Source organism: Barbatula barbatula, assembly GCF_947034865.1.
Source record: "Barbatula barbatula genome assembly, chromosome: 20".
Taxonomy (NCBI): domain Eukaryota; kingdom Metazoa; phylum Chordata; class Actinopteri; order Cypriniformes; family Nemacheilidae; genus Barbatula; species Barbatula barbatula.
Window position 1 is genome coordinate 9317068 of NC_136783.1, and position 20870 is coordinate 9337937.

At 38.0% G+C, this 20870-nt stretch overlaps 1 protein-coding gene across 2 annotated transcripts; it reads right to left on the minus strand.

The window, feature by feature from the left end:
- Positions 1 to 1229: 1229 nt before the first annotated feature.
- On the minus strand, positions 1230 to 14245 carry abcb11b (ATP-binding cassette, sub-family B (MDR/TAP), member 11b). Of its 2 annotated transcripts, XM_079482864.1 has the most exons (29): positions 14086 to 14200; positions 13901 to 13984; positions 13779 to 13797; positions 13653 to 13682; positions 13519 to 13573; positions 12403 to 12647; positions 11620 to 11707; positions 11077 to 11210; positions 10819 to 10990; positions 10605 to 10729; positions 10347 to 10521; positions 10133 to 10246; positions 9148 to 9258; positions 8928 to 9053; positions 8637 to 8840; positions 8378 to 8548; positions 8088 to 8289; positions 6685 to 6766; positions 6476 to 6599; positions 5513 to 5680; positions 5318 to 5422; positions 5058 to 5219; positions 4771 to 4974; positions 4436 to 4677; positions 4194 to 4350; positions 3164 to 3361; positions 2880 to 3086; positions 2523 to 2669; positions 1230 to 2447 (listed from the first exon to the last, which is right to left on the minus strand). In XM_079482864.1, the coding sequence occupies exons 2-29, from the start codon at positions 13974 to 13976 to the stop codon at positions 2247 to 2249; spliced, it is 4044 nt and encodes a 1347-aa protein (XP_079338990.1). In that variant the 5' UTR covers positions 13977 to 13984; positions 14086 to 14200; the 3' UTR covers positions 1230 to 2246. The 2 variants fall into 2 exon arrangements, with proteins under 2 accessions (XP_079338990.1, XP_079338991.1); XM_079482865.1 differs by lacking the exon at positions 13779 to 13797 and having other exon boundaries at positions 13886 to 13984; positions 14086 to 14245.
- Between the last annotated feature and the right edge of the window lie 6625 nt (positions 14246 to 20870).

Below are 20870 nucleotides of genomic sequence, written 5' to 3' on the forward strand. Positions count from 1 at the left end.
AGAGGAGCACCGCATCATCCCTGACATCAGTCTGGACGAGACCTTCTCAAACTTTCTGTCCCTCAATTCAAGCGCTGCTCTCGGCCTGCAGTACGCGTCTGTCCAGCATCACCTGACCCGCCCAGACCAGCATTCGGCTTTACACACAAACCTCACTTCTATTTTCGGCCGGAGCACCAATGTTTCTTACGGTGGAGTTGGAGTGGTGGCGCTGGCTTTGTCTTTCCTCCTCGAATCTCTCGTGTCCGGTATTCTCGTCCGGACGGACGTGACCGGTGACCCGTTTACGAGAGCTTTCGGGTCAGAGAACTCCTCTGAAATCAGCATCATCGTAAGTGAATACCTCAAACGGGTGTCTAAAAGTGCCAATGACGTCGACGAAATGGCAGAAATAACCGAACTGTACGACCAGAAATTAAAATACGCTTTAATCGAGCTGTACGAGAGCATGACCCTGGATCATCGCCTGAACACTTCCGGTATTAAGCAGTGGATTAATGGAGCCGCGATTCATCTGCACGTGAGGATTCAAGGGATACGCTTGGCATCGGTTCCCAAAGGAACAGCTGAATCTCTGCGGCTGTCTTACAGGACGGGTCTGACCCGGTTGATACAGCTGTACGCGGGTTACATCAGACACAACGTGAAGGAGCGGACCACCACGCCGGGACCTCCGCTCCGGGCCGGGTTTTTAATCGTCGAGCCCGGCAGGAAGATTCGACACCGCGTGGTTCATAATCACTGCCAGTCTCAGGCTATCGCGTCTGCGGTAACGACTCGGATTTTATCAGCGCAGAATATCGGAAGGATAGAAAGATTTTTTGATGAAACGGGTGAAATGTTAGACAGCTTGCTGAGGCAGAGAGACACGTTTGACCTGCACGTCTCTGACTAAATCCAACATGGCTTCCACGGACGCACGCGCTGGGCCGAAGTTAACTTCCGGTCTGTGTTTTGTTATAATAATAAAACCATTTATATTAGAATTGATTTATATAATTATGATTTCATATTCAGATCTTATTGTATATTCGTAGCCTCAATGAAATAAACTACTCCACGGTTGTTGATTCTTTCCTTAGGTCAACAGGAAGTGAAGATTGGACCATGTAACTTAATGTTTCTCAAATCGTTTTTATTAGGCTATATTGTCGGGAATTTGATCTCTGTGGTATGTTTTACTAAGATACTAAATTATTTTACTGTTTAATAAATATAAAAGGCTGCTAGCAGTATTGGCATTTTATTTGATTGTTTATTATTATGAAGACAATAAAGATGTTCTTGATCGAAACCTCTTAGGCTAGCAGCCTTAAAGTTTTCCATTCCTCCCATTTACTGACTTCAACCCTTGACCCTTGGGTCTGAAAGTATTGTTTTTATGCTATGCATGAAAATGCATAAATACTATTTTGGCTATGTATACAATAAACATGAAAAAGTACTTCAATATTCATTAAGAAATGAACAGGTTTACAACTGTTCATTTCCATGCTATTATATTAGAGATGATTTAATCCCTGTGTGTTTTTACAGTAAATCACAATTTAATTTAAATAAAGTAGAAGTATATTTTTGTCTCTACATAGTAAACATATCAACCCATAGTGTCAGTTATATTACATGAGGATTGAGGTAACTTGATCATTTCATTTTAACATTAAATCATAAATGAACCCCTGCATCAAAATACATATGCATGAGTTTTGATTGCATAGTTGGACATCAACCCCTGCGAGGCACACCGCTGCATCATCCTTTACATTGTCACCTCAGATGTCTACTCAAATAAAAATGCCAAAGAATAATGAAAACACACGGGGGAGATATCCTGACTGAGTTTTTACATAATTCATGCATTAAAAGGGTATAAAAAAAATTCCTGTGTGAAACAGGCACGGCTAATCGACCATTTGTTGGATATTGCTGCTGTCCTTTCGAAACCACGTATCTATTTCGTGATTTTTATTTATTTGTCATAAATTATGATTATTATTCACCCTTTATGTTTGTCACTGGTATTTGCAAATATCTAACCAAAAAAAGTATTCAAAAGGTCTTGTCAAGTTGGACAACACAGTATTTAATAATTTAAGAAAGTACTGTGTTTTTTCCTTTTACTGAAAAACAGTGACTTGAGTTTTGGGGGTTTGAAAGGACAACAACGATATATTGGTCATCATAAGAAGGCTGTACATCATTTTGCTCAGTTTCTGAATCTGATACAGTATATTCTTGATAAGACACTAGCTGATGGGAGCTCCGGTTGTGACGAGTTTATAGTATGCTCCCTTCAGACCCATCAGATAGTCATGAGCACCCTTCTCGATTACATAACCACGTGACATCACGGCTATGATGTCAGAGTTCTGGATCGTAGAAAGACGGTGAGCAATGACGATACACGTTCTGCCTTCTCTCGCTTTATCCAGAGCTTCCTGCACAGTCTGACACGGAGAAATACAAGTTAGTTAAATAAAAGTCAGAAGTATAAAGATCTCTGTTTTTTCTTTGCCTCTCACCTTCTCACTTTCTGTGTCCAGTGCTGAGGTGGCTTCGTCCAGCAGAAGTATTTTGGGGTCTCGTATGATTGCTCTAGCTATGGCAATACGTTGCTTCTGACCACGGGAAAGCTGGGAACCCTGGGTACCAACGTTTGTGTCGTATTTCTGTGTAATGGACGAATGGAAACAATAAGCATTTTTTTAAACCCACAAGAGGAAATGCTGTAAACGCTAAAGTGGATTAATCTTAATAGATGATAAGTATCCATAGTATGCTAGTATTACAGTAAATGTAATAAATGTAAATGTAAAAAAAAGTGAAAATGACGTGAACGTAGTGTAAATTCTAAATATGAACATTCTCTAATACTTTACATCAGGAAGTGACATCACAAAATCATGCAGCTGGGCCTTTTTGGCTGCTGAGATGACATCATTCATGCTGAGCTCTCGTTGGTTGTCACCATAACGGATGTTCTCTGCAATACTGCAGTCAAATAAAATCGGCTCCTGGGAGACGATCCCGATCTTAGACCGGAGGAACGCCACATTGATCCGGCTGGATTCATGGCCATCAATGAGCTAATGAATTAAGACAAACCTTTAGATTCTATGTAATGATGTTATTCGCCGTTAGCAAAGGTTTTGCGATGCCTTACCACACGACCTTTATCAGGATCATAGAATCTCTCCAGGAGCTGAACACTAGTGCTCTTTCCACATCCACTGCTACCCACAAAAGCCAAAGTCTGACCGGGCTTGACACTCACATTCAACCCATTCAGAACCTGAATATCTGGTCTGGTGGGGTACGTGAACTTGCAGTCTATAAACTCAATGTCTCCTTTAAAATTATCCTGAGAGAAAACACAGCAGAAAATAAATGTGAGAGTTAGTTGGTTTTAGTCAGAGTAAACTACAATGTAGACTAGCTTTTTAATAATGCTTATTAACAATTTAGCAGTGCATATACAAAACGTTTTCACTAAAACTTGAGCTATTAAATGTATTGCTCCTATTGTAGATCAATATAATTTGTCTCATTGTTGATCCTTTTTGTCTCATACGGAATTTTAGGTGACAAATCGTAGTTTTAAAACAATTGAGTCCATTAAGAACTCAAATGTGAGCAACGAAGGAGCAAACTCTCCACTGGATGAATGTACAAAAATATTTTGTCTACAGTTCTATATTTAAGAATCTTTTTTATTTAATAATATCGTTCATTATTTTAAGTCCATTTTGCACACAGCAATATTTCATATTTCAGTGATATGGAGCATCCTTGTATTACCATATTTAAAGATTTTTTAATAATTAGTATTAACCACCCTTCATGTTTATCTGTGGGTTTTGCAAATATTAAATTAATCAAAAGTATTAAAGGATCTTGCCAACTTTGTTTATCTATTTAACAATTCAAAAGTTTTTTTATTTCCTGAAAAGCAAACACACTGTAATGTGTCTGATAACTGTGCATTTAAATTTAGGGAGAAAGTAAAAAGCAATGTTTGAATAAAATTATATCTATAAATTAATATATAGATCTAGATATGCCTGTAGATATATATATATATACCGTATATACGGATAGACAGACAGACAGACAGACCGTTTAACAGCCCTAATCTTTAATCACGTTTTATCTTATGTTATTGAGAGTTCCTTTACAAATCGATCGTGAATTACCCATTTCTCTCCTTCACAGCTATAGACGCTAATTTTTGGGATGCGGTCGAGCAGCTGGAAGAATCGTGCAGCTGAGATCTTGGCTTTGGCGTAGTCTGGTGTGTAAGACGACGCTCGACCCAAAGCTGTTCCACTGGTCACGATGGCTGAAATCACTCTGGGGTTACAGAAACAGCTCTCAAAACCTCCATTAACTCCACACACATAATTGAACAATCTCCTCTTCGTTGTTGTCATCAAACCTGAAAACTAAGCTGAAGTGTAGACCCTCTTGTCGAACCAGGTATCCACCAAACCGGTAAGATGCTGAGTTTGCCATAAAGACCACACACTGGGCAAAACCGTAACAGATGCCATAAACGTTAGCTTTCTTTTTGGCAGAACGGTAAGGGGCTTCCAGCTGTGCGTCGTATATTTCCACAAAATGACGCTCTTTGCCCAGGCCAGCGATGGTGCGGATGTTATTTAAAGCTTCACCTGATATCTACACAAAGAAACAGACAAGACAAGTCTGTGAAACATACTGTAGGATATTGTACATCAGCCCACAAGTGAGTCAAGTCTAATACAAGCTCACCTGCCCTGCCACCTCCATGGCTTCTTTGTCCTGTTTGGCAAATCCGGTGAGCATCTTAGCCTGAAATCCTCCAGAGAGAGCCAGGAAGGGCAGGAAGCACAGGATGACCAGCGTGAGCTTCCAGCTGAAGTAGAAAGAGATGATGATGGCCACACCAATGTTGGTTAGAGAATTCACAATCATGCCGATCTGAGAACCTGTGGCCTGGAGACATGGAGATGGTGATTATATTTGTTGGTCAAATGTGTCATCTATCTATTATTAAACACTAATAAACTTTTTCTCACTCCTTGAACTTGTGAGGCGTCAGTGGCCAGTCTTGTGGTCAAAGCACCGGGGCTGTTTTTATGATCATCAAACCAACCAATCTCCTGTCCCAACATGGCCTGGAAACCCAGACGTCTCAATCTACGAGTCAGCAACTCCCCAGATTTGGAAAACGAATAGCCCTGAGAAAGAAAGAAAGATCTTTCAATGCCGCTAATGCCAAGGAGCTCACAAACCCAATCTGTACTTGTTATTGATCAAAATGAATATCTTGACACACCTGCAACATCTGTGTGAAAAAAGAAATCACACCAACGAGCACAAAGAACAGACAGATGCCATTAATTTCTCTCCTCTGTTTGTCAGGATCAGGCATTGAGAAGGTCTGCAGGTAGAGATACAGGTGCAGTCATGTTCACAGGAGATACGTGCCAAACTGAGCAGAAGAGATGAAAGAAGCAAGAAATATCCTCACCGCCAGGATCTGACTGAAGAGGAGAGAATACACGGGGTTCACCCCTCCGTTCACAGCTGCTCCGATACTTCCAAACAGCATGTAGGGCCATTCAGGAAGGTTATATTTCATTATACGGGCCACGGGGGCTGCCTCCACCTCTTCTGCGTCATCATCGGGAAGCATGCTCTGCATACACGCAGACATGTGTGTAAGATGTATGCGTGATGTTCCGAGAGGCCGACCGATTGATCGACAGGACGATTAACAGGGATTTTTTATTTATTTATTAATCTGCATCGGCCGATTGTACCACAAATAAGGCCGAATAACAAGCAGCGTCTGTGAGCCGCTAAACATTGTTGTGGAACACACTACGCCCCCTCTGCCTGCTAACCTTTTAACTACCTGATAACTTCACAAGAAAACGGTTAGACTTCAATTATTTTATCCTTCACTCTTAATCTAGCCTTGTACTGTATATTTCATCGATTAAATTTGATGCTACTGGAGATAGCGAGTAACTTTTCGGAAACTATTCCCTGATAGCACACGTACATCTGGCAGACATATATTTCATATCTGCAAGACATCTGGCAGATGCTATTTGCTCATCTGCCCTATATCTCTGAGACGTCTGCTGTCAGATGTCCTATAGACGTCTAGAAGATGTCAACAAAGAGCATGCTTCAGAACAGCTTGAGAAGGTGCTTAAAAGGTTTGAGCAATGACTACTATCTTGTACTCTGCAATAAACACTCACTCAATCTTTCTCAATCAAGAGCACTGATTTGAAGAGACATGTCTTCAATAAATGTTTAATTGAAGCAAATTTTAGATTTTATGAAATGAAGGTGGAAAGAAAATCGGCCATTGGCTGGCCTGATTTCTAAATATAGATATCAGTCAGAGAAAAACCCACAACGTTCGAACTCTCATATGAAATGATTAGGAATCTGGCTTGTGGTGTTGTTAAACGCTAACCTTGAGTTCCTGAGGAACCTGGGTTTCAGAGTGTGAGCGAGGGCCAAGCTCTCCAGCGAAAGCCACGGAGGATTCAGGTATGATGTTTGATAACTGGGATCGAGATCTTTGGTGAATAGAGACCCTGGATTGTAAAGGTTGTGATGGAGAGACAAAGAAAGTTTAACATTCGTTTTCTAACACAAAATAATTATTTCACCATTTTTTACCTTAAGCTCTCGCGATAACTTCCCGCTCTTCTGAAGCTCTTCCTCACTGCGTTTGGGTCACTACCTTCCACTTCCTCCATTTCTGAGAAAAGTAGAAGACAGAAAGATTAGAATCACTTTATTTGAATATTTATAAAGCTGAGCAACATGCAATATAATTCATGTTGAAACCATGAATATCAATGCCAAATGTATTTGTAAAGCACATTTAATGAGAACCAAGTTGACCAAAGTGCTGTACAGACTACAATAAGAACTTAATAAATAAAACGAGTCTAACGAAATTAAAACACAGCAGTAACAAACATCATTTAAACCAATGATTAGGAGGTGTTACAACCTAGAGAAAATGGATGTGTCTTTTAAGACTTGAAAACAGACATGTATGGGGCTAATCTAATATGAGGAGGTAGACTGTTCCAGAGTTTCGGACCTGCAGTTGCAAAAGATCGAATGCCTTGTTTGTTTGGTCTGGCACATGAGTAAGCTAAGATCACTGGGTCTTAATGTTCTAGAAGGGGAAATAGGATTAAAACCCATTAAAGCCCATTTCACATGAGCCACATCAAGGTGCCGTTCACCACATTGACCTCATTTTAAGCGTTGCTGACAGAGTTAGGAAGTTACCAGATAGCAAGAAAGTGCACTTCCTATCCTACAGATTTATTTATGAACTCGTATGTCTTGTAAAGGTGTGCATGAACATTTTAATGCCCATTTTGTTTGTATACAATGTTTAAACATCAGACTTCTGATAAAGAAGGCCAAAATAACACTTCATTCATTAAAAATGAAAACAAGAAGGTCAATAGAGTAAATGAGGAATTCAAAACATGGCAATATACAAATTATTTCTTATTACATTTCATGTTGCTTTGAAAAGTTATCATTGCAATATAAGCTTGTATTTTATGTTAGTTATCGTAATATGTTTTTTAATTTTTTTGCAATTATTATGTAATTTTATAAAACATTTATTTAGATGAAGGTTTCATCTACAGAGTCAATTGGAATGCAAGAAATTTGAAGCTAGCTATCACAAAACTGCTCAGAATGTGGAGGCAACCTTATAATTTCAAGGAAACATATTGAATTAATCAATTTAGTTTCAGTTTTTGTAAATGATATAACCTTGCATCTGTGTTCTCTCAAAGACTGTAAAAGTTACAAACTTAAGAACAAAGTAGGTTCTGCCATTGCATGGACATACGCAGGTCATACAAGTTGTCCTGTAACAATTGGCTGCTCTACGAAAACAGCAAACAAGGTCAATGTTGAGATTTTTCAACTTTGTGACATTGTAGTTGATGCTTCGATCCACCGAGTTCAACGTACTGCAGAACATTGACACGCGCCATGTGAAACGACGTGAGTACCAGAAGCTGAAGAGCAATATTTTATACCTTGTCTGGCTTTTTGGTTTAGTGCTTTGTCTCCTTGGCTCTGAAGAGTGACCAGAGTAAAGTAGACACCCTTTCTTTCCAACAGCTCGTCGTGTTTTCCACGTTCCACAGCACGGCCGTGCTCAAATCCCACGATCACGTCTGCATTCTTAATTGTTGATAAACGGTGAGCGATAGAGATGGTGGTGCGCCCCAATCGGACCTTCAACAGAGGAATGGAGAAGTTATGTCCAACCTGATGATTAAGATTTTTTTGACCACTGTTTGCAGATTGTGTTTGTGCTGCTGACCTGGTCCAAAGCTTCTTGTACAACAGCTTCACTCTCATTGTCCAGAGCTGATGTGGCCATGTCCAAGAGGAGGATTCTGGGATTCCTCACCAGCGCTCGGGCTATTGCGATTCGCTGTTTCTGCCCGCCACTCATCTGGCCTCCTCCCTCACCTACCAAAGTGTCAAATTTCTAAAGGAAAAATTAAAAATGTGGATATAATTTAGTAAAAAAAAATGTGTATTGTGACTTCAGCTTGTTCAGTAACGTGGCTTCATGCCTGCGGTAAGTCCATGATGAAGTTGTAAGCATTAGCCTCTTTGGCTGCTTTGATGATGTCATCAGTCGAGACCCCAGGCCGTCCGTACCGAATGTTTTCACAGATGGTGGTGGCAAACAGAACCGGCTCCTGCTCCACGATTCCAATCAGAGAACGAAGCCATTGGATGTTCAGACCTCGGATGTCATGACCATCCAATGTTACCTATGTTAAAAAAAAGACAACCACACATTTCCATGAATTATGAATTGTATACAATGAATAATACTGAAAATATGTAAACATTTTTACCATGCCTTCTCTTGGATCATAAAAGCGTTGAATGAGCTGGGTAGTCGTGCTCTTCCCAGCACCGCTGGGACCCACAAATGCTGTTGTTTCTCCTGACTTCACCTGCAAACTGAGCTGATCCAAGATCTGTGAGAAAGAAGTGGGAAGAGATGCAGAGAGCCATCTGGACCAGATGGAGGAAGAGAATATGTCACTGTATTGGTGTGAATTGAAATGTTACCTTTACTTCAGGTCTAGATGGATAGTGAAATGTCACATTATGAAACTCCAGATCCCCTTTAACTTTGTCTAACTTATATCCAGCTTCAGAGAGACAATCGATCACTGGTTCCTGAAGAAGACGATAATCATGTCAATCCATCACTGTAGGAGGGTATCGTACACACCGAAGTTTTGGACAGTTGTCAGACATGCAATTATATAGCTGTATTTATCTCATGTGCTCATGTATTCAGTTTAGATTGAAATTCTGTTTCTTTTTTCTTTTCTTACACTTACGGTCATAAAATAACATGAGAGCTATTATATCCTTTCTATGATCATCTCTTCAAGAGTAAAAATAAATATGGGATTGCAGATGAGATCTCTTTCAAGTCCAATGTTTGAAATTTAGCGACATCTAGTGGTGAGGTTGTGAACTGCAACCAACGGCCCACTCCACCCCTTCCTTTTAAAGCACCATGGTGGCTCTCACAGAACTAAGATGTTGTCACGTTTTGGCTTCTTTGCCGAAGGAGATAACGTATTTACAACACACGTTCTGTAGAGCAGTTTGTCCGTTTAGCATTACTGTAAAAACAACATGGTGCCTATTGGGACCTGCGGTGTATGTAGATAGAAATAGCTCATTCTAAGGTCGTTAAAACATTATATAGTGCTTCTGTCAATAGATCCTCCAAAAAATGACACATTGAACCTTTAATATCTCTTAGACGAGATAAAATGGAGAGCAAATGGAAATTTGGCTTAAATCCTTACATCTCAAGACATTTCTCCAGAGTAAATAGTCAAAAATCTCACAAATGTTGCAGAAGAGATATCAATGTAACAAACTGAGCTCAGATTTGCCTAATCTGCAAGAGTGAATATTATTGAATATTGTCTTCTATGCTTTAGGTTTTTTCTTATAGAAAGGGATCCAAAGATCTCAAGACCACGAATGAAAAACGGTATTTTTGTGATTCAGATGTCTTCGGGGTGCTTACGCGATCTATGGTCTCGAATATAATGGTAGCAGCTCCTCTTCCAGAAGCAAAGGCCTCCAGACAAGAAGAAGCTTGGCCCAGATTCATCGCAGCTATGAGCACTCCAAAAAACACCTACAGTACATGCAAAACACACATGTTACCGTTATTGATCGCTTTGAGCGTATGTAGTGTGTTTTTGCATAGGTTTGAATGTGAGTGTATACAGTTGTACCTGTAGTAATGTTCCTGGACTGTACTCTTGTGTGTTCAATACTAGACTAGATCCATACCAGAAAGCCAGTCCATAACACAAGAAGATGATGAGCCACATGTATCCAGTGAAGAATCCCATTATCAAACCTTTTCTGATGCCCCACTGCTGAGCGGAAACCAGATTACAATCATACCTGCAAAGAAACAGAAATGGATGGATGTGTGGTGAGTGACATTACAAAGCAGTTGAATTTCTTCAGATTGAATCATTAGTTACCTTTCCACCTCTTTTCTCTCTCCGCCAAACGCTGCCACCGTGCGTATAGAAGACAAAACCTCATCTGCCACAGCACCTGCTTTAGCGTACGCTTGCAACCCACGTCCTGTCAGTTTTGCCACAAACTGAATATAAGGAAAGAATATATGCAGTTATTATTTAGAAATTAGTCTAGAAAGTTTACTAGTCTTTTTCACTTTCTCTTTATTCTCACCAGAGCCATGAGAGCCGCTCCGAGGCCGATCAGAGGAGACACAGAGATAATGACCAGCGTGAGCTTCCAGCCCTTTGCGAAGCCCAGAAGGAAACCACACACAAATGTGGTGAATCGCTGGATGAAAATCCCTACCTGATCGGCGATGGCATCATTTATCTTATTGATGTCACTAGGGTAAAGATCGTATGAGATATTACTTGCTGTATAGAACGTTCTTCACACTGTTTTAAAGCAGCTTCACAAACAGGTGCTTACTCAGACATGCGTGTGTTGAGCTCTCCTACAGACGTGCAGTCAAACCAACCAATCTCCATTCTCATGACCTTCCTGAAATACATCTTCCTGATGATCTGAATCTGACGTGCTGCTGCCGTGACCCACAGAGAGATCTGAGGCAAACCACACAAAAACAAAACATGCAGTTGCAGTTGAATCTCTTCAGCAATATAGTAAGGTTAGGCAAAGGTTCTGCATATGTGACCCTGGACTTCAGTAGCACGAGGACATACATTGTACAGACATTTTAATTCTATGCCAAAGATCATTAGGATATTAAGTAATGATCATGTTCCGTGAAGATGTTTTGTAATTTTCCGAGCCTAAATATATAAGAACTTTATTGTTGTGAGTGGACGGCCTGCTACAGTGCTACAAAGAACAACTTCAAAAGCGATGTTCACAATGTTTCGATTTTTTCCACCTTCGGGACAACAAAACCCATAAGACTGGTTTTGTTGTCCAGGGTCACATATGCCTCACTTTTACCAAGAAAAACGACATGAAGACTGGAAAACATACTTGGAGGTATCCAAGAATGAAAACAGCCGTTCCAATGCCAACATAATAATAAGCAAAATTGGTCATTTCATATTCAATGTCCAACAGTCTGAAAAAGAGAAATATGCCATCATTACTACACAGCTTTTATCAGATATTAAACAAACCGTGACATTGTAGTTTATCAATTACTGACTATTACTGATTTTTTGTTATCACTTTTTGCGTCTAATCGCTGTTAACAACCAATTACAATAAATGGCTTTTTACTTATAATATTAAAAGAGAATAATTCATAATTATGAAAAATTATATAATTATAAATAAATAACAATTATAACAATTAAAGATAATGATATCCTTTATATTAAAGTTGTTTAATGTTAATTTCAACATATAGGCTTTTGTTGTTCACATTTGAGTATGAATAAGATAACTGTATTACGAGTGAGCATGAATTAAAAGCGAATTATTATTAAAAACAAATGTAATCATACAAATTATTATATTTTTTATTATTATATCATGAATCATAAATGATCATATATATATATATAATACAATGAATAATACAATATTAAAATTAATGTCAATAATGCAAAGACTCATTTTAATGAATCAAAAAAAAATCTGGTGGGGTAAAGTTCTTTCGAGCTCCTTAATAATATAAATTTTTAAATACATACTACAAATTAAAAGTTTTATAATGATATGAAGTCTGTGAAAGCTGTCATCGCCTCCTTTGCTTTCAACATTCTTTAACCCCATGCAAGCATTTCCGGTGTTTGTTTTTCATACTCTTACCCGCATGGCATGGTCATGTTTAGAGAAAAGTTTTCTTCTATTGTCAGGTTTCGCCACTGAATAGTGTTATTCCGACATTCTTTCTCTGGATCCTTAAGCTCATTGAGCTCAATGTCATAGGCGATGAAGGTGTCGGTCAACAGGCCAAACACGAGCAGCATCAGCGGCTGAGCTGAGCCGTGCACAGCCGCACACAAACTCCCAAATATCATCATACAGATCTCTCTGCAACTGGCAAAACGGAACTACAGGAGACATCCCAATGAAAGCACAACGTCAGCAATGGTGACTCATATTTATATGCATTATAAACAAGTATGACGTCGCTAGACCCCTTTTGCTGGGGCAGTATAAACTTCTGTACGTTCACAAATGAAATTAATATGTAATTTACTAGCTAGGACATTAAATAAAGTTTGCTGTGAAACCAGAAAAAACAATTTTTTTTAGATAAAATATGTTCTTTATATTAGTTGGAGCCATAAAACGACTGGTTTCTTGAAATACTGTTATTGTAAATTCTTGAAAAGATGTTATTATTCATGTGTATTGAATGAAGATGTGCAAGAAAAACATTCCCTCTGCTTTCATTATTTTCATACAGTGTATAATTTACAAACATGTTAATAAAGTTTATGTTTAGTATTGTAACAATATAAATATTTTCTAACGCATAAATGATACCTTCCCCAGTATTGTTGCACTGCAGGAATAGTGGTTAAAGCAAGGGAAGTTTGCATAGGGCATTGTGTTGCATACTTCACAGCAGGTTTTTAAGAAAAAAAGGGTGATAGAAAAAGTCATGGGGCCTGTGTCCCAGTAGAGCTTTAGGTCTAGCAACGCCGCTGCTACTGAGTTTTAGATCAAATTCAGAAATGAACAGGACACATACAATACAAATAGATGAAGGATGGTCTGCTGATTTCTATATTTTAGACATTGTTTTAGCACCCTGGTGTAAAGATAGGAATCCAATACTTAACCTAAAGTTACTTTTTAACTAATGCTGTCAAAAATAGGTGCCCACGTACAGTGAATTGATACTGCATCATTATAAATGAAGAATCTGATCAGCTTTTCTAACATACGAGAAGTGTCTTTAAAGAGAGACATTACCAGCTGAAAGAAGCCCACGCGAATAGCAGATTCTTCTTTCTTGCCATTTTTGGACCTGCGGATGAAAAGGATAATGCTCAAATTAAATGTGAGAAATTAAACGTCCATCCTCAAAAGGAAAAAATATGTCATACTTGTTATCCTTGCTAGATGATCCCATTGTCCTGTATTAAGATACAAAGACATTTAGAGTTAAAGAACAAGTAAGAAGAAGTTATTTGATGTAAAAGAATGTGTATATGTTAAAAAGCAGAACTTACATGTAATCACCATTTTTTTCTGAAACACAAAAAATACAGTTTAATTTATGTCCGCGTTTCATGAAATATATGAGAAGGAACTACAACAATAAACAAAACAATAGTACTACTGAACAGTTTACCCTCATCTGAAAGATCATAACCATCATTTTCTTTTCCAAACCTCTTGACGCTGCGCAGCTTCACGGTGCCTGGCATTGTTCTCACTTTAAAAATGTAGAGAAATATTTTCCATGATTATTGCTAGAAATGATCACAGATGAATATAGTTTATCATTTAAAAATGAACCTGACACTAAATACTTACCAGGTTAAACCATTCAATGGTTAATTTTGCTGTGAAAAATGTTCTCAGGCTCCTCCTAAAATCCAGACATGTTCTGGGTGAAGTGTGGATGGATATCTTTAAAGCTCCCAGAGTGAAATGGAGTGATGTGCAGTGGTAAAGCTCATAAGTCTTTATCAACACTATGTGTATGTAGTTGCATTTGGTGGTTGGTTTGGCCAAAGTCCGTTTAGGGAAGTCGTGCCACTCGCCGGCCATCTTTGCAACAGTTAGGGTAGTTAGGGCAGTTATTAAGTCAAACAAGACGTGAATGGTCTCAATCATTGGCTTAATTCCTAATTAAATGACACATTTGAAAAAAACATCAAAAAATGATGTAAACTGTACCATAACTTTTGTTTTCTATGATCAAATTGCGCTTCAAAACATTATTTTTCATGTTGCTTAAGATATCACACATGCGCAAAGCTTCCATATTGAGCGTTGCTTTACAACCCAATCATTTCAATGGCAGTGATGCATCTTGTTAATAATAATATCTTTGGTTTGGCTTATGTGAGGTAACTGTCCTGCAGGTTTGTCCTGCCACAGAGGGTGAATGACCCCCTTAGACAAACACTGAAACAAATAAAGTCAACTATTCAGCCACATGTGCTCACTAGATATGATGATTTTTATGATCATATTTCCGCAGTTATGCACTAATATATTATATTAGTGCATAAGATATATAATATATAAATTTACAAATATATTTTTTGATATTTATAGTGTTGTAGTAACATATCACTGCGATGTAATAGAAGAGACATTTCTTTAAAGAACCATCTCTTTCTAACCTTTGCATATTTTCAAATTCGGATGTTAATGGTTCTTTATGGAACCATTTAGACAAAAAAGGTTCTTGAACACTCTTCACAATGCCATGGAACATGTTTTTTGTCAAAATGGTTCCATAAAGAACCTTAAACATCTGAAGAACCTTTTTCTGTCTCACAAAAGGTTTTTATGGTTCTTCATATTTTAAAAAGGTAATAAAGAGATGGTTCTTTAAAGAACCTTTGACTGAAGGGTTCTTTGTGGAACCAAAAATGCTTCTTCTATGGCATCGCTGTAAATAATCATTTAAGTGCCTTTATTTTTAAGTGTCTGTGAGTGTATGGCATCGAAGTACATTTCAGTATAAATGAACTAAAATAATGTATTAAAAATAAAGATAATGTATATACAGTATATATATACAGTATATGACTGTATGATCACAAAACCACAAAAACAAAATATCTTCTTTTGTGTTACACATCTATCTGGTTTCCGGGGTCCTCAAACTGCTAGAAGAGGTCATAGGCCATGAAGGGTAATGAATGATAAAACCATTATTACATTAAATATTATGCCTGTATTGAATCTGAATGACTTTACTATGAAACGTGAGATTTCTAAAGGTAAACAGATACAGTTCAGGGAACTGTTTCTCTGGTAGACTAGAGTGAGGTAAAGGTTTGTGAGGTCATTGCTCTTACTGTGTTTCCATCCTGCAAGAAGAGGGCACATCTGACATCTTTATGCACATTGCTTTAAACTAACATGATCCGTATTATCGCTTCTGTGAATCCAGAAAGATTGGCTGAACAAACCTTGTCGATAAATCGTTAGTTTAAGTCGTTAAATACCGAACATTAAACATGTGGAATATGTCTGCAATTATACAGACATGTAAAAGACAGGTTTGTGGTCACGTGACCACTTGTTGAAGGAAGCATGATGGCTGGATTTGTGGTGATCCATTACAAAAGTACTCCTCTGGGGAGAAGAGAGTGAATTGCGTTTCACATTGGTTTTAAGAAGCAAGAATATTTGAAATGCTCATGTGAACAGTTGATATGATGAGTAATTTAATATATAATCGCTTCGTGTTTGGTAATAACACGATTGCTGTTTATAAAATGTCTGTTCGGTATTTACTTGTTAGCTGAAAATTGTAAAAAAAGAGGAAAAGGAGACAAAGTGTCAGAAATGTGATTTATTTTGATGTTGGTGACATTTGGGTGATGCAGACAAAAGAATGTCATTAATGCTTTCAAAACAATAGTTTGTTCTGGTTGTGCTTTGAATAAAGAGATCAGAGCTGTGGAAGAGCAGATGCGACTCTCTCGTCTCTTCTGACTTTATTCCTGTTTTACAGGGTACAGTGAGCTGGCTGCGGGGTCTCTGGAATCGGGACATGCAACATACACATTTATAAATGCTTTATAAAGGGTACCTCAATGTTAAGTGTTCCCATTTCACCATATGTGTCAGGGTAAATAAGGGACACGCCGAGGAAGTAATTATAACTTATAACTTATAAAAAACTGATGAGTTTTATGATCCTGCAATTCCACCACGTGGTACGAATGGTTCCCAAGAGTTTACACAATCGTCGCTACTCTTCTCACGCACTTTAAAAGTTTATTGAAATCCTTAAAACGTTCGTGTTGTACAATTGCGCTCTCTGGTGCTTAACATGAGATCGCGCGCGTCTGGAACATTTCCACGCGTGCGTAAAGTATGGAAAGCCGTTTGGGTCATATTTCGCCATCAACCAGACGCCTGGTGTTCAGATGACGCCTGCTTTTACGGCGTTTAAGACGTACAGACGCCGTAAATTACGGCGTTTAAGACGTACAGACGCCGTAAATTATGGCGTTTGCGCCTTAGAAACGTCGTTAATACCCAGCAAACATTATCATGTGGGGCCCAAATGTGTTGCACTTGGGCTGATATCTGGGGCCCACCTGGGCAACCCAACTGGGACCCAGCTAATTTTGTCCGCAGTTTCCATGGTGGCCCCACATGTGTTAGCCCACATGGGCTTATGATGGGCCCTTAATGGACGCCATATAGGCCCCACTTGGGTTAACCAGATAGCTCCCATTTGGTGTCTACAGGAGTTTGCCTAGATGAGTTAATGATGGGACCTAGCTAGGTCTTATATGGGTCTCTTATGGGCCACAATTAGTATACATATGGGCTAATTTATTTGTATATACTGTATTGTTTGTATGGGTTAAATTATTTTACGCTAAATCCATACATTTATCTCATTAAAATCCTAAAGGTATTTAATGAATCAAAACCAGTACATGCTTTTAAGCAAAGTTTATTTCAATTTAAAACTTTTCTTTTGAATCATACATACATCATTCATACATAAAATATAAATTCAAACTTTATAAAACACATGTACATTTAGAACTTTAAAAAAAAATATGTACATTTACAACTTTGTGTATTATAATCTAAACTTTTAATACAATTTTCAGGGAAAAAAAACTGTGCAGCTCCTCAGTCCTCGTTCCTCTCTCTCCCAACAGCCCTGTGAAAAGACAATAATTACTCAACCATGATACCACTTTTCACAGTTAAAACAAGGGCTGTCAAGTTAGCATTTTGGCGCCAAACACCAAGATTTAAAATTAAAGAGTCTTTTACCGATCTTGTGCCCTTGCATAACGATTTGTTTGCTTGATAAATACGAAATAATGTTTTAATTGTATGTATTGTGAAAAGTTGTTAAAGCCTTTTTGTCATTGACAGAGATCTGTTCCAAGCTGCTTTATACACTAGTGTATACTAGCTTCTCTGCTATGAGCCCTTTCATCTAATTATAACGCTAATCTTCCTCGATCGTGAGCACACCGCATGGTGCCAAACTTGTAGTTTAAGTATAAGCTTTTTCGTGTCTTGACTATTAGATGGCGTTGGGAACAAAGGCATAACTTACAGCATTATCGTTTAAGCATTGGCGCCAGAAATAAGAAAAATGACGCGATATTGTCTTAATTCTATCATGACAAGAATCAAAACTATGTTTTTGAACCATAATGAAACAGTATTTTCATACTTAAAGAGTATATACATTGTGTGTATATATATATTTTTTAAACTTGTAATTCTTACCTTCTATAAACTGCAGGCAAAGTATTGCCAAGTCTGTGCACTTGCAGGAAAATGCGCGATTCAAATACTTATAGGGGGATGGGAATTGCTAAAGGAAATCTCAACGGATCTTTCTGGGCTGCATCTCGCGATACTTTGATGACATACGCCAATCGTTCTGCGCAGTGAAGACCATTCTTTTTTTTATTCAAATATAAATGTTGGGTACATTATGCAAATACATTCAAAAATCAAACACAATATTTAAATTATAGCAATATCAAAATAAAAAAAGAAAAAAGGTTAAATTAACACTAAGTAACAAAATACTTTTATATTTGCTAAAACATTACATTGAATTAGATAGGATTTCCGCCTTAACAACTATATAGGTTTGTCTCCTCGAAATGTACATTTGTGGATACAAAATTTGGCTAGAAAAAGAAAACAAATTAATTAAATAATACTCCTTGTGAAAAGACATAACTGTAGCCCATTTTAAACCCATGCACACATTTCCCATGAATTGCCCAACTAGAAACCACATGGGGAGCCCACCTGGGTTCATCCATGTAGGTCCTATCTGGGTCACCCAAGTGGGCCCCAGATAAGATGCCCATTTTGAGCCCATGCCCAGTCTGAACCCCTGTAGCCCATTTACAACCCATGTGGGCCCCACATACACGTGTTTGCTTGGTAACGGCGTTTTAAATGCAATGCGAAACGCCGTTCATTTCACCATTAGAACTTCCATATTACGCCGTAAATTACGGCGCTTCCGTGTAACAAAGACGCCGTAAAAAGCGGCGTTTTTTATAATATTAAAATCAGTCCCGCCTTTTCTACACAGTCCAGCCCCTCCAATGAACACAAAGACATGTGTAGTAGAATGTCGATCTGAATAAGTGTTCCGGTTTTTAACTTTATTGCGAATAATGCTTAGACTTTCATCATGTGATATTTTTCCATTGGGCGCGTTTATCCTCCTTTTCGTTTATCACATGTGTACGAGCGGCAGACTTTTGAACGAGCACGTTCGTGACACTTTGTTCAGTGTCACGTGATTCTCCATAAACCACTCTAGTATGCTGATTTGCACAGGAATATAAAAATAGATGTTCAAAATTGATAATATGAGCCATTATTAATAACTGCTATATTAAAATAATTTCTGAAGGATCATGTGAAACTGAAGACTGGAGTAATGATGCTGACAAATTCACATTTTGATTGTTCTTGGCGTGAAAGGTAAAAAACTAAGTTAACTTCTAAACCTCAAGCTCGTGTATGATGGTGTGGTGCTGCGACAACGAAGTATAAAAAGCAAAACTTCCTTGTCTTGTAATTGTCTGTTAAGGGCACTTATAACAACAACAATGATATAAATATCAGAATCAGAATCAGAATCAGAAAGAGCTTTATTGCCAAGTATGCTTGCACATACAAGGAATTTGTTTTTGTGACATAACCTTCCAGTACACAGAGACAACAACACACAGACAAGAAATAGGCAAATAAATAAGTGTATAAACAATTGTGCTAGAAATTATAATGGGATAGGATTAAGTAGATGCAGGGATGTACTAGGATGGAGGGGTAACAATAAATATAAGGATATTGCACATTTTTATTGCATAAGTGGGGAACATTTAACTGTTCATGAGGTAGATTGCCTGAGGGAAGAAACTGTTCTTGTGCCTGACTGTCCTGGTATTTGCGGCTCTGCGCCGTTTCAATGTAAATATTACATTGAAACGGCGATCAGTCATTGTAATGCTAAATACTTTAAGTTGCTTAACAATTCCTTTGTACAAGAAATACCGATGCTGCTGCTAGCCATTTTGGTGCCCTAAGCATAATTCCATTATAATTTGTCTATATCCTAATGAAATAACATTAGATAAAAAAATTATTAGGCTATTTTTGGTGCCCCTACGCACAGATGCGCCTGGTGGGAGCGGCGCCGCTGAGTAATACGCTTTGGTATTACGTGACTGGTAACGTTATAGGGATCGAGCCTGCCATGTTGACTAAAGTCACGATGAAAAACGACTTTGTTTGCGCCTTCATTCTGTTGGGGTGGCGCGTAAGAGCGCTCATCGAATACTTTGCCTCTTTTTGCACATCTCACATCAGATCGTAAGGGCATCTCTTTTCAATCAAATTAAGAGTTTGCAGTACATTTAGAATTGGGGTAGGCTTGCTGTCAATTGGCGTCCATTTAATGATTTACATACATACAGGCAATGCAAGTTTATTTATATAGCACATTTCAAACAGTTAATGGTGATTTATATAGAAATTACAAAAAAAGAAGGATACATAATGCAAAAGAGATCTTCAAAAAGCGTTAATTCTTTTAAATCACACATACTTAAGAATAGAAAATAACAATAAATAGGAAATTAAAATGTGCAACGGAAGGAAAAGGAAGACAAATGAACGACTAGTTGTGTTTTTAATCTGGATGTAAAAGTAGCTAATATTGAAGAGCATCTGATGCCTGCGGTTTCAGGTGGCATAGTTTCTTATCGCTGACGAACCTTGTTTTGAGTCAACTTTTGTTATCTCTAACTGACTTGATTCTAATGATCTGAGTAGTCTGTTGGGTTATTTTATTATGTACAGTGTACAGTTCTGGAAGAACACATCTTAATTTTGCAATCATTTATAAATTGATTATATTAATGCATTACTTTAAATTATATAATAGCCTATATAAATATAATAAAAGAACAACACGCACGCATAATTAAGGCTAAATAATTTGGTTAAGCAAATAAGAGTTAAGGGAGTTATATATTATTCGTAAAAATAAATAAAAAATCACTTACATAATGCAGTTATGCATAAGTCCCACACTAAAACTAAGATAAGTGAACGCG